At 37.6% G+C, this 14,856-nt stretch overlaps 1 protein-coding gene across 1 annotated transcript in view; it reads right to left on the bottom strand.

Moving 5' to 3' along the window:
- Positions 1-6,621: 6,621 nt before the first annotated feature.
- LOC140236456 (uncharacterized) overlaps positions 6,622-14,856 on the bottom strand; it is a 30,775-nt gene continuing 22,540 nt past the window's right edge. The window contains exons 8-12 of the mRNA XM_072316381.1: positions 14,215-14,386; positions 13,301-13,402; positions 12,001-12,143; positions 10,659-11,192; positions 6,622-6,735 (exon numbers count right to left, since the gene is read on the bottom strand). Of these exons, the coding sequence (XP_072172482.1) occupies positions 6,622-6,735; positions 10,659-11,192; positions 12,001-12,143; positions 13,301-13,402; positions 14,215-14,386 (1,065 nt within the window). The remainder of the gene's footprint in view (positions 6,736-10,658; positions 11,193-12,000; positions 12,144-13,300; positions 13,403-14,214; positions 14,387-14,856) is intronic.

The raw sequence follows: 14,856 nt of genomic DNA, 5'->3' as shown, positions 1-14,856 counted from the left end.
TATCTTATTTTAGCACGGAACCTGCTTCAGCCAATGGCTGTACTTCAGCTGGTCGGTTATCGAGTTATAGTTCGAAACGATGCTCTGACCGTCGTTTCGCTATACGTCGTTTCGTTATACGTCGTTTCATTAGTCAGCGTTCAGACGTATAAATTCATCGTATAGCTGTACCGTTTTGGAATAGCTATATCGTTCTAGTAGATATATATATATATATATATATATATATATATATATATATATATATATATATATATATATACCAGGAGTCTCGACGGGGAATGACGGTACCAAAACACAAATGTGTAAATGTCAAAACACAAATGTGTCAATTTGTGTTTTGATATCGTCATTCCCCGTCGAGAGTCCTGAAGAAGGTGGAGGCCACCGAAAATTCGAGTCCAATAAACTCATTCTTTATTGACAAAAAAAAAATGCGTTACTAGTTATTTCTTGATTCTTCGTTATATTGGAGCCAATACGTGAATTCTCAACATGATATGTACTATATATATATACGTTGGCGTTCCATGCCAAAGACCCGGGTTCGATCCCCGGCGGAGACCAATTTTTCAACTCTTGCGCTTTTCCAAAAAGGAGGAACAGTAAGAGGAATAATGATGTCAAAGCTACGCACCGATTTCTCCTTCCTTTCTCATATCTTATACATTATATATATATATATATATATATATATATATATATATGTATTATAATATATATATATGTATATATATATATATATATATATATATATATATATATATATATATATATATATATATATATTGTGCGTCTGAATGCCCTGTTAATTACTGTGATCCTTGTAAGTGAGGGATCACTCCCAGTGACAGCTAAGTAGAAAGAGGTGCTGCTTCCCATGCAAACTGACACGTAGCTGATGGTTTCCTTGTCTGTTCTTTAGATCGAAAGCACAAACATACTTGAGAAGAAAATACTGTAACTTCTCACACTGACTAGTGATGCGTGTGGTAACAAAGGCTAGATCTAGATGATAACCTCTTCTCTACCTACAGCTGAAGGAAGTTTTTGTATTGTAATATATTACAATACATATTATATTGTTTGTTGGTTTATTGTCTTATTATTTTCTGTGATACTGTTGTAACGTGACACAATATGTACTCTGTTCTATAGCGCCTTGAGTATCTTTTTTAGGTAGAAATGTGCGCTTTTTAAGAGTCTCACTATTATTACTATTATTATTATATCAAATGTAGGAATGTTGTTGCTACAAACCCGAGCTCCAACCACTACAGACATGAGGGAAAACTCCTTCATTGTTATTCTCAGAATTTTGTCCAACCCGACTGGTCATCACATCCTGTGGTCAGTCTACACATCCTACCTCCCTAGTAGCCTAACCTCTCCCTTAAACATTTCTGGATAACCTGTCTCCCCATTGTCTACCAGTGCTAAGTTTCTCCCCCATCATCCCCATCATGTAATATGTGAGTCATTGGTGTCAGTGACCCATGGATTGACAGTGGTCACTATTAACCTACACCTTTATTTTATTATAATTTGAATCTCTCTATTTTGAATATTGAAGATTAGGCCCCTCCTTCTAGTATACATGTATTTTAAAAGTGACCATGTGCTTTTGGACAAGAGTTCTCTCTTTCACCCTCTTCGGGTAAAGACACAAAGCGTTGGTCTCCCTTGCCATCCCTCTTTAGGGGCGATATATGGCCGTCAGATAGGGAGTACCTATTACATCAAATATTGTATCTGTTAAATTTGGCATATTCCATCGTCGCCTGGAATATTATGACTAAGAAGCGAATATTTTGTTGACTAAATAAAGATCTGGATTGCACATGTATATCAACTGTCATCGTGGTCTTCTCTGTGCTGTCGAGAAACATTACCAATGTAACACCGACATATGATACGCCATCGAATAACACCAACTACAAAATAAAAGGTGTTACAGTATCATTGACGAGCGAATTAAAGCTCATGCGAGTCTTAAATCTCTTACGAAGGCACTCATGAGATCAAATTGCTTCCAGGAGGCTTGTGCAACAATGGACAGAGATTCCTCTGTAGGAAGAAGACTACACTGACGTAGTCATCATGAGCCTTTTAACTATAGAGTTTATATATATATGTGTGACCGGCTGGACACGTCCAGTCAGTGTTGACCTACAATAGCTCGGACTCAATTAGACAAAATCAGTCACCTGGTTCTATTTAATAAGGACTGGGAAAAGAAGGAATGCTCAAAGATGATTTTACTGTGTTTCCGTTGCAAAAGAAGGGTGTCTTTATTACTTCACTTTGTTGCAGTATTCCAAACTAAACCAAAATCCAAACAACTCCAAAATTGTAACATTAGACTGAACACAAAGCAAACGAATTTAAAACAACGGAGAGCAAGTTATAAAAAATTCAAAACAATAACAAAACAACACTAAAAGCAAATTTAAGACAACGTAAACAAACTTAAAGCAACAAAATAAGCCCAAAACAACGCAAACAACGCTGAAAACAACTACAAAAAGGGCAACTTTAACAACGCAACACTGTCCGACGCAGAATACAGCAAGTCCGTGTCCCTTTCCCACAGAAGCTACATAACACAAGGGATGAATCAATCATATTATTACTTTACACACTCATATTTACAAGACGCAGTGACATCATTGCGATTGGCAAATGTATTTACATTCAATATGTGAACATCAGAGCATATTGTCTGAATTAAAACTGATAATATTTTGATGGTTTAAGTTTTGATTATTAAGTAATCAATTTGTAAAAGCATACAGTTTTGAATATATGATATCATGATTGTCGCCTGCAACCAAATACATATGTCACGCGAACTCAATAGCGTAAATGCACTATCGTCAAACTTCCATGACAGGCAAATTCTATATCTTCTATTAACAACAGTATCAAAATTATTTGATTCAAGAAGCAAAGCCATCTGAAGAGTAAACTCCAAAAAAAAATGCAAAACATATTATGTCATAGTGATATTCCGCCTGTTGATTTCATTACCAGATAATACACAACACTGAGAAAAACTATTCACCTCTGACATTACAGCATGTGCAGTGCGCTGGGGTCCATCCACTTGACAGAAGTCTTGGTGTCTTCTAAAATTGGCAATACAAATGAATACACTTTCTTATATCTGTCCCCATGTTAGAAATCCATAAATGAAATCGCGAACATGTGCTTGTGTGTATGGTAAACAAAGCGAATTATTAAACCCAAGCATCGTTCAATCTACTAATAAACCAGTGCTAACTATATCAACCGATAAAATAATACGACATCAGACAGCGGTTCGAAAGATATACTCAAAGTACTGATCAGTTGCCTTCGCTAGGATAGCACAGTAATATACATACAATGTAATTATATACAAGAGATAGATACATATAAACATGGGATATATATATTCTATTTCCACCATCTAACAACTTGACATAGATTGTACGTGTCAATGGGCATATATATAGAGGCTTTCTTGCCTGAACTAAATCTAGGTGGCTACCTTCTGTGCTCATATTACAGAAACAAAGAACAGCTTGTCTACATCTTCATCAATAGGGGTGCACAGTACATAGTACACATCAACCCAAGTCTTTGGAATAGTAAGAGAAGAAGTTTGCCCAGCAGTAAACACAAAAAGAACAGTCCTTTGAATGTAGCCACTGCTTTAATCCCCTGCATAGGCAGTCACCCTTTTGTAAGCCGAGGGACCTACCAGCATATTGTATCATCCATACCTGCCAGCATTTCAAGATGAAATATCTTACTTCTGGATTGCAAAAATCTTATCTTATATGCAAACTGAAGTTAAAAATCTTACTTTCGGTCAAATCTTCAGAAAATACACATGAAAGGTATATCTAAATATTTTTTACAAATCTGATTTCTCTGACAGAAAACCTGATTTTGCTATTTTTAACGTAAAAAATCTTACTGAATCTGATAAAATCTTACTAGTTGGCAAGTAAATGATTTCACTGTATGTATCATCCCCTGCACTGGGGCCAAGTTCATTCCCCTTTGTTTTTAATCCCCCAGCGTGCCTACCAAAATCAACTATAGGGTACATCGGGCTGTGTGAACGCTTAGCTTTTATCTCCATATACCACAGTGCTATATTCTATGCTACCCTCTGCATCAAGCACGCTTCTCAAAGTCACATAGAATAAAGATGAAATAAGAAACATCTACATTCCTTCATTAAGTTTGCTGTAAGTGATATTCCCTACCAACATCACTTCATATTGATAACACTAAAGCATAGATATAAAACATAGATAAAACAAAACTACGAATTCTTAGTCGCTAATGCACTTCATGGGCAACTGACATGCTATCCTCATTAACCACTCGTTTGTGAATGAAACCTCATCCATTAATTATTTGGCAAAACCAAACACTCTCAAATTATCATGTGTAATATAATGAACACCACATAAATTATGATGTTACTCAATATAAAATAGTAAAGACACATCATACCGATGTTCTTACCTTAGTACAAAGGATGAGGGACTGGACTATAGCTACAGCCAGAGGAGCAGGTTGATTAAAGTGACGTTGCCTGCTTGGACGCCTTCTCAAGAATGATCAAAGGAGGTGCCCCTTCTGAATAACTTCAGGACACGCTTTACCCCTCACAGGGAGATTTCACTTATTGGGGGGGGGGGGGGGGGTGTTACCCATGATTATGCAAAATAGTCTCCGACCTTACACCACAGTGGATGTACCTCTACTATGCAACTAGAGTACTGTGATATATCTTGCATATATATGTGTGGATAGGAAATCAAATAGATAAACATACATATAAATACTACATAAATATAATGAGCGAGTGTAATCATCTCAGGTAAAGATGGGGGGGGGGGGTGAGTGCTGATATTACTGTGACCCTCACATATATATATCATATATATATATATATATATATATATATATATATATATATATATATAATCATATATAATATGAAGAGCTTGCCTCCAAAAGGCGCTAAATCAATTGAAAAAAAAATGATGAATTTAGCGTCTTTTGGAAGCAAGCTCTTCATATGTGTAAAACATAATACGTCATATAGTAATATGACGTATCATCCTATCTAGGATAGCGATGAGACAGTTAATATCAGTTTTTCTTTTAATATTGATTTTGAAAGATTCGCAGGTATACCACCTGAGAGCAGGGAGGTGAGCTCATCTTCCTGCTGATAGGGACCGCGCCGTGAACGCTCCGTTCCTATGACTATAATAATAATAATAATACAGGGTACTTATAATGCGCCAGTTCCACATAGTTAATGTGCTCAAGGCGCAGTAGAAGAAGTAAGTTATGAAATATAAAAATCCTTACACAAACATGCACATGAAAATGAATGACACAATAATGATAATGAAAAAATATACATCATAATATACAATTCTACTGGAAAATGGTCATGAACAAATGAGTCTTGAGGGCAACTTTAAAGGAGTCAACATTCGAAATGTGACGGATAGCTTGAGGCAACTGATTCCACAGGTAAGGTCCAGCATGTGCAAACGACCGATCCCCCCATGATTTCTTCGTTTTTGGAACAACAAGCAATCTACAATCGGATGACCTTAAACATCTGGAAGGATTATAAAATGTCAGTAAATTAACATTGTACTCTGGGGCAGATCCATGTATGCAATGAAAAACAAATAGTAATAGTTTAAATACAATGCGAGATTCAACAGGTAACCAATGCAATGAGGACAAAACAGGGGTAATGTGAGTATTTCTCCTGGTAAGGGTAACAACGCGGGCTGCGGAATTTTGCAATTTTTGTAACCGTGAAAGTTGAGGTTGTGGTAACTGAAATAGGAGTGCATTACCAAAGTCAAGTCGTGATGATATAAGAGCATGAACTATTTTTTCTGTGGCTGAACGAGTTAAATACTTGCGAATAATGCCCAAATTGCGTAACTGATATCTCACGGATTTACAGACAGCAGAGATCTGAACAGACATGGACATTGTAGAATCAAATAATACTCCAAGATTTCTACATGATTTAGATGGAGCAATAACCACATCATTGTCAACCGTCAAAGAAGGAAGACTAACCTTGTCAAGTAGAACCTTGGAACCAATAAATAACAACTCTGACTTTTCCTGATCTAACCCTCTACTCTCCCGCCCCAGCTCACCACCCTGGGCTGGGGCTACCAGCGGCAGGGGATGGCTGGGCTCGCGCCCGGTCTGTAAGACGCGAGGGGATTTGGTTAGTGCACTCGGACTTATCGACACACCTGCCACATCATCAACAATATTAATTAAATTTATTTAAAGACAAAAATTAAACAACCGTTACATCAAATTCATAAATTTACTTTGGTATTTATTTAAGGGGAAAATCTCCTCTTGTTAAATCACTTTAAACCCACAGTTGCTTGGCAATTCAACATTTTGATACAATATAACCAAGCATGCGCATAATTCAATCTCGGTTATTTTTACTTACATGGCTTCGGGTGCAAGTGCAAAAAGGGGGGGGGGGTTAATAGGGAGAGGGAAATTGTCCGCGGAATACGGCAGTTGTTATGGAAGCCCTTCCTTCTCTCAGTCCTAGTCGCCGACGTTACCCGGAGCTCCGTCGGTGGCTGCCTTCGTCGCTTCGGCCCGAATCGCGTCCGTCGCACCGGCGGCTGGTCTCCGGCTGCGCCTCACTTCCTTCTGGGTCTCCTCAAAACATTAGTGGGCCTCAGGGGTGGGGTTTGTGCACAATTCACAATCTCTTTTTTTTCTCTTGTTACACGGCAACTCATCGGACAGTGGCACGGACGGCGTTCCCCACGTCAGAAGTAAAGTTCGGCCCACGGCTCTCTCTCCATTAACAACGTTCAACGTTCACCAACGTCAAAAAAAATTGATGCCAACGGGCTACATCTTCACTAAGATTTAATTTATCTGGCAAAGTTCTCTCCACATTGTGACCAGAAATCTCTCTCTAAGTGTGTGCCAACTTCTCCTAAAATCTCTCTATAAATCTCTCGATGAAAAATCTCTCTATATCAATCTCTCGATGTGCAAGAAAATCTCATGTAGCCTCTCTCCTGAAATCTGTCTTCTCCCTACAATACATGCCCTTTTAAACTAACCCTTAAATCCCTCCTACAATTCCATTATCCAATCATTTTAATTAATTTCCCACACCTGAATTATTGACAACCCTCTTTCGACCAATCCGCTTACCTGTCCCCGACTTGACCCTCTCCTCTCACCTGCGTAACCTACCTGCGTCTCGAACCCAACCTGACACTCTCCCTTCCTCCTAATATTTATAAAACAAAACCCAGCTTCGCTATGAGCCCTTTAACTTACTCCTCCAGCAGGATTCCCGATTTAACTCACACTACCACAATATTCTCGTTAAACACCTCAACTCCTTGTCAAACATATACTCAATTTCAATTTCAATTTTCAATTTTCAATTTCAATAGTTTATTTATTTCCATCATCACAAAGAAAGAAAAGAAAAAGTTGACATAATCCAAAGTGATACAATTTTTTTTTTTCATTTCTCTTACACTCGTCCGATAAAGGATTTTTTTTTTTCAATACAATATAAAGTATATTATACACGAATGGTGTCGTAAAAAGAAACAATGCACTTTGTCATGGCAACAAAAATAGTAAATAATCACAATGATGGAAAACAGTGTTCCACTAAAAAAGCCACGCTTGTAAAACGTGGAACACTGGAACAAAACAACAACAGCACCAATTTGTTATACCAAATAGACATATTCATTTCAATTCTTCTATATACTATTGTACATTTTACTAATTGATATAATGATGTTGATACTATGAACAATACTTACTAGGATTTTAGGATGCAATCGTATAAACTATATAACATATCACATTTGTGGCACAGACACTATGGGGCCAGGTGTGCCAGGAAAATTGAATGGAAAAAGATATGCAATCGGCCACAAAAAACATAACGACGACAACAACAATAACACAATACACAGAAATAACAAAATTTGAGGAAATGCACTCAGACAGATACTGGACAACGAAGAACGAGGAAAAAGTAGCAGGGAAGAATAGAGAAGGAAAAGGAGAGGGATGGAAAAGGTCTGTGGACACACTACAAAATCTCAAGGAAAAGTGAAACATGACGGGTTTTTCCATTAAACAGAATTAACTGGTATATTTAGAAAACAAATATTTTTTGAGTTTATACTTAAATGTAATTAACTTCACAGATTCTTTTAGATCATTATCTAAGCTATTCCAAAATCTGGGTCCGGTATAAACAAATGTATTTTGAGTGTGTACAGTTCTAACTAAGGGAAGATGAAATTCTTTAGATTGTCTAGTGGGATAATTATGTACGTGGCTGTTACGGTGAAATAAAGAATAAAGAATAAAGAATACTCCTAACATCCTGCCGGTCCTATCTATTTCTTTATCCTTTAAAAATCACCTGATGTCTATCAAATGTCTTTCTTCTTTATTCCCTTTGTCTGATTCCCTACACTGTCCTACCATACCCTAAACCCGCTGTCTGAACCTTATTCCTTCCCTTTTATTCCCTTTATTCTTTCACCCTGTGCTTTGCCCTATCTACTTCATGACCCTCTAATTTCTTGTCATTCCCTTTATAATGCCCATCCTATTCGGGAGCCCCCCATTTTTCAGCTCGTTACATCTTCCCCCCTGTTCACAGAATGATGTCCTCATCATTCCACATCAGCCCGGTTTATTTTCCCTACCCTTTAACCAGGAATACTTGGGGTGAACCACACTGTCATATCGCCAGCCACTGTCCGCGAAAATATCTACAACATATATGCATAACATCAAACCCTAATCACATTACCACATAAATTTCGAACAACACAATGACTGCTAAATTGAATACTCCTGACATTATACACTATACAACCGGAGGCACAGCGTTCTGACTACAAAGCCTCCCATAAAGAGGCAACCACATGATAAACCAAGCGTTTTCCGAATTTCTTACCGCTACGACTATTTACATGCACTGGTTGATGCTCGTGAATACAATCAAATAAGCACATATCATTCGTAATATCACTCACAAAATCAAGTAACGTCGACTGAGAATGATGACTTGGTGGACTAAATTCTGACCATCCTTCCTACATAATAACATCACATTGATTTGCCGAAGCACATCTCATTAATCGTTGCTTCATTACAAAAAAAATACTATCCTCCTTCACTACACCGTCAACTTGATGACCAATCGATTATGTGATGTGGAACATCAGTGACCGCCCCTAAGGCACATATCCATTAACAAATTAACAATATTCCCTATGCGAACGTAAGGGCAGCAAAATTGGCCAATTTCCTTAGTCCTTGCAAAGGTACAAAAAAATATATATTCCTAATTCCAACTCCGTCAGCTTGATGACCAAATCGATTAAAAGAGATAGCACATCAACCGACCACTCCGTAGCACAAAACATGACATTATACAAACATTACATTATAAAACACAAAACATAAAGCAGCAGAGCCAGCAGGCTGAATTTTGGCCATTCGCCTATCCTGAACTTACTGTATATATTGACATTTTTCAGCTCGTTACACTGATTTAACTTCAATGAATGCGAGCTCATCCACTTTTTGATATCATGGATGCGAGCCTCAAGTTTCTGAATGTCAACGACATTTGTTTGGGTAGGTAGAAATGATGTATATATCTGGACATCATCAGCATAACAATGATAGTTAAAAGAGTGACAATGTAAAATCTCTTTCAAACCAGTCAGATAAATCGAGAAAAGCGTTGGGCCCCCGACAGATCCTTGTGGGACACCACAGTCTAATGGAGCAGGATCAGATTTTGCATTATTAACACAAACAACCTGAAACCTTTCAGATAGGTATGACTTGAACCACTCAAGAGCTTTACCATCAACACCTAATGGCTTCAAAGTATTCACCAGAATCGTATGATTAACAGTATCAAATGCTGATGATAAATCAAGCAGTAAGAGAACAGTAATCTTTCCATCATCCATATCTCTCAAAATATCATTGGATGAGTTAACTAGTAAGGTCTCAACACTATGATGCGGCCGATATGCTGACTGACGGTTATCTAAGAGATTATTCTCCAGCAGATAGTCTGATAATCGTGAAAAGACAACACGCTCAAGGATCTTGGACAAAAATGGAAGGTTCGATACAGGCCGGTAATGCTGCAGAGCCTCAGGATCAAGGGAACATTGGAACGCAATTTTTCGCCTGGCGTGGATCCATAGCCATATAATATATGTATCAATTCAATATATTATGTAGATATACACATACGACCGGTCTTGACAAATACTCATGCTTACGACCTGACTTTAGAATGCATCAGTAGATGAAGATTGGAGTTGATACATAGTTTGTTTCAATTTTCTGCTTATGTAATGTAGTTGAAGGATTCGCAAGGAGTTCTATAAAAAATAATAGTTGGTCATCCGACGACTATCACAGTATATTCTACTACTTCTATACGATACTCAATTCCATCGATATTGTATGCCAATAGGATTGCTCTGGTTTTATTTTGCTTGTTAATCTTTCAAAAGAGGTTAAGGGAACCTGGGAATATAATTGTTCACCTGGCTTGGATCCTTATTAGGTGAATAGGGACTAGCACCTGTCTGAGTTACCCCATTCTCCCTTGGCCAACTCGGTGATGTGACATAACCCTGATCTGTCTGGTTGCTCACATAACCTTGCAAGGAGGCATTTGGTATGGCGTGATTCATGGCAGCTTTTGAAGAAGGGGCGCTCTCACTGTTAGTACTCTTTGCGCCAATGGTGGATTCTTTGATGACATACCCTTCACTACTTAGTTCACGATCATCACCACATGTATGTGGCCTCAGGGATAAGCCTTGGCAAGAGTAAAGCTGTTGGTAATTGCTATCTTTGCCACCCGAGTGAGTTGAGCTAGTCAGCAGAGTCTCTGAGTAGTCTTCGAAATCGCAGGAAGTGTCCTTACAACCATACGGCTTCTGGTTGCTGTCCAAAAGAGATGAGTCCTCTATCGCATCATATACCACGTCATCCTGTGGCCATTCTGTGGTGCGGCAACGGAGAGTATCAAAAACCTCACGTTCTGTCTTTACCATCTGACTGACCTCAAACTCCTGGTAGAGGTAAACAAGGATTAAATACCATAAAATAACGATGGAAGATTATACAACGCACTGCTGGGATTTGTCAGCCAGAATATAAACGGTAAGTAGTAATTCTCTTCGTCAAGAAAACATGAACCTACCTACAGGAAGCCATAATTGGTTATAGTTGACAAGTTGGTCTATACTTCTTATCTTTATAGAGTTACATGTATATTTTGGTTATGTTGTTTTTCTTGTTTACCGAAAGTGCACGCTAGAAATGTTGTAATTTCTCTTTCCTAGAACGACGTGTATTGTAAGTAACAATTTGGTTATCTGCCTGAAGACTTTTTGAAACAATAGCTTGCAGCTGCTGGTGAAAATTTGTGTAGTACCTTTGTATAAAAGAACATCTTTGAAATGAGAGTTTATGCATGTGATATCGTCAAGAAGATTACATGATTTAAAACATGTACTTTTTTGACATTTTGTGGTAACTTGAGAAGGAAAGGTTTCTACGGAATTTACATCAAAATATATCAAATCATACGATGTTTTTGACATACTTCTTTATTCGCGGGGTATTCTTAGAGCACAAATGCATTTAACATCATTGTTATAACAGGCATGTATCAAAGTGTATCAGTATCATACAGAAAATTGTATCAATTTCAGTAAATGTAAAATTTAATTATAACTGACTGATCCCAATGCGCCGATGTCCTATCAACTAATAAATTACTGAGTGTAGATTCATTGTATTGAAGTGTGTTTTTTAGCATAGATTGTGCAGAAAGCGTTTTATTTCCTTTTCCCCCCTGTTTCATTGTTCCCTTACCTTTGGGAAATACGGCTCAGGAATGTGAAAAGAATTGAGTTCGTGGTATTGTTTGGAGCACGCGATCAGAGCGGCCAAGACGAGAAACAGGAATACGATTGGTAGTAAAATAGAGAAGAGAACACCAGGGTGCCTTTTACGTTCTGCAAGTGAGAAAGACAGAGAGTGATGTCTGACGAAAATAATTTGCGTCGAAAGGGATATGGTACAGTTTCGGTCGAGATGCATGGGGTTTGAGGTTTCCAACATTTTTGATGAGTTCCTTTTTAGATAATGAGAAACCTCTTATGAAATATGAAAGGCCATGTAATTGTAAGAGGCGAATTCAAAGCTTATTTAATGAAAATTGGTTTTGAAATGACTGAGATATGCGAAACAAAGCAATCCTAATAAAAAGTGGGACCTACCTTTCATTAAGATTGCTTTGGATATCTCAGCCATTTCAAAACCGATTTTCACTATAGATAAACTTTGAATTCTTCTTAGAATTGTATGCTTTTTTAATAGTTCATAAAGTGATTTGTAAGTATTTCACAGAAATTTTAATGCTGAATTCTCACCTAAACAAATACTATACCATCCCTTTAATGTTAAAGGTCCCTGAACTAGTCTCACTCAGTGTCCTGTCCTATGTCGAAATTCCATTAGAGACTAATAGCAGATTATCAGGGATCTCTAATGGTTTTTATGTGTTCTTCCGTTGGAGTATGTAATAGATCATGCAACAACAATCCCTGATGGACATTCTAATTGTCCAAATGGACGTTAGAAATGATTTCATCATAACCTATTCGATCAATAGAACCCATCAGGACCAACAGAATTACAGACTCAATCAAGACCTACTGAGGCGTTAGAAACCATCAGATGCGATTCATATTGTGGATAGCGCATACACTCCACCAACACCTATCTGACCATTATGAACCAACATGACCAACAGAAACTAAAATAAACTAAAATTAGGGTCTCTAAGACGTTGGTGGATAGCCTGTATCAATGTGTACCGAACTTTTACATCATTAGTAGGCCCCTACGTATGAATCACACAACCCATGTCTGATGGAAATACAATAATCGTTTTGTTTAAACAAGACCAAAAAAAAAAAAAAAGAAAGAAAGAAAGAAAGAAGAATGGGCCTGACAGAACATTATGTAGCTCATGAGGGAGGACTGATGGAAGTTAGAACTAATCATGTAAAATGAGTTTATATCGAAATGCATGTTGAATAAATGGGAACGACTGGACTCTCTACCACTGTTGTTAACTTCCGAACAGTGCCTATAACCTATACTATACCTGTTATGGTCATTCTCTCTATGTCGAATTCTCGGGCTCTTGTAGACCCAGCCGAGTTGAATGCTGATAAATGAACCGTGTACTCTGCTTTGACCAGTAGATCTGGAAATGGACAAGTGATTACGAACTGAGTACAAATGGCGTGATTACTAACCTTATTTAGTTACAGATGTTGCTATTTTCGAAAACATGACGTATTCGATGTATCTCTCTCCCTTTCTCCATTTCATTTTTTTTTTGTTGTTGCAGGTCTCAAAATAAAAGGGCAAGGGAACTTAGGAGTCTGACTCTCATATAGCAAAGCTACGACCTGAAATATAGCATCAATGATTAGAAATGTTGTCTTGACACAAACAAAATAGGTGACATAATTAAATTTGAAACCATGGACATGACGTTCGGGACCAGGACTCCTAGAAAAAAACAAAAAAAAAAACACTTCAGCTACTGAATTAGTAAAAGCATTTGTTCAGAAGACTCCAATTGTATACTCAGCTTCATGTCATCCTAGCGCAACGTTAAAGTTTACTTTTAATCAGAACACATCAACAAACTTACCACACTTTTGCCGAAATTTATATTGGGATGACACTTTTGTACAAAAGTGGGTACTTTCCACATCACACGATTTGCTTTGAACCAAACGAGATAAGTTGTATCTTGTAAATATAAACAGAACTTGACTGTTGACTCCTATGATAGCGGATAGTCATGGAGAAGTACGAACAAAAGCGAAATGTAAATTGGGATTCGATTACTCATACTAGGAGAACTTAAAGGTGAATATTTTTCCTGATATTTCATTCAAACACGTTGTGCTCGAAAGACTGCGATATCTTTTGAATGACGCGAGTACACATATAGTATAGAGACAAGATCCGTGTAGTACTCCCTCACTTTGTTTGTAAGCTTACCTGGTATTTCTGTGCTGAACGTCTTATTGTATGGATACTTTGGATCAGATTCTGTTAGGTTGTGGAGTATTGTTCGATTGTATTGAAGACCACCGGAGAGTCGCTTATGAATTGACAGATTGAATCCTGTCACTCCTTGAGGTGGCTCGGGGCCATCCTCCCATGCCTGAACCTGTCTCGGCGAATATTGGAATGCAGAATCAGAATGTGATAGCAATATTCCATGCATATGCTTACACCCAATGATTAAGAACGTGCGCAATCTCGTCTTGAGTCTGAACATCATAACCAATTATTGTTAAAATGAATAATTTGAAGGTAAGACTCTATGATTTCACACGGTGCTTGAAGAAAAAATGAATACATAAGTGACCCTGCACCACATGCAAAATCAACAAAAAGTCGACAGACATGGATTTTTAGTTAATACAGATTCTGAAAGCTTTGAAATGATGTATAATTCCAATGGACTTTCCAAACCTATCTAAATACTGAAAAGAAGAAAATATAGTCTGGAAAAGTGTTTACTGAGAAAAGAGGCTCTAAAATATAGGGTCTATTCAAGCACTTACTCTTACCAAGCCTTGCTAGTTGTGTAATGAATTGGGAAAAAAAAAAACAGGACGTGAAACCTCGCAGAAT

This window comes from Diadema setosum, chromosome 13, assembly GCF_964275005.1.
Source record: "Diadema setosum chromosome 13, eeDiaSeto1, whole genome shotgun sequence".
Classification (NCBI taxonomy): Eukaryota; Metazoa; Echinodermata; class Echinoidea; order Diadematoida; family Diadematidae; genus Diadema; species Diadema setosum.
The sequence above is the reverse complement of the archived record's forward strand: the minus strand, read 5'-3'. Positions and strand labels throughout refer to the sequence as shown.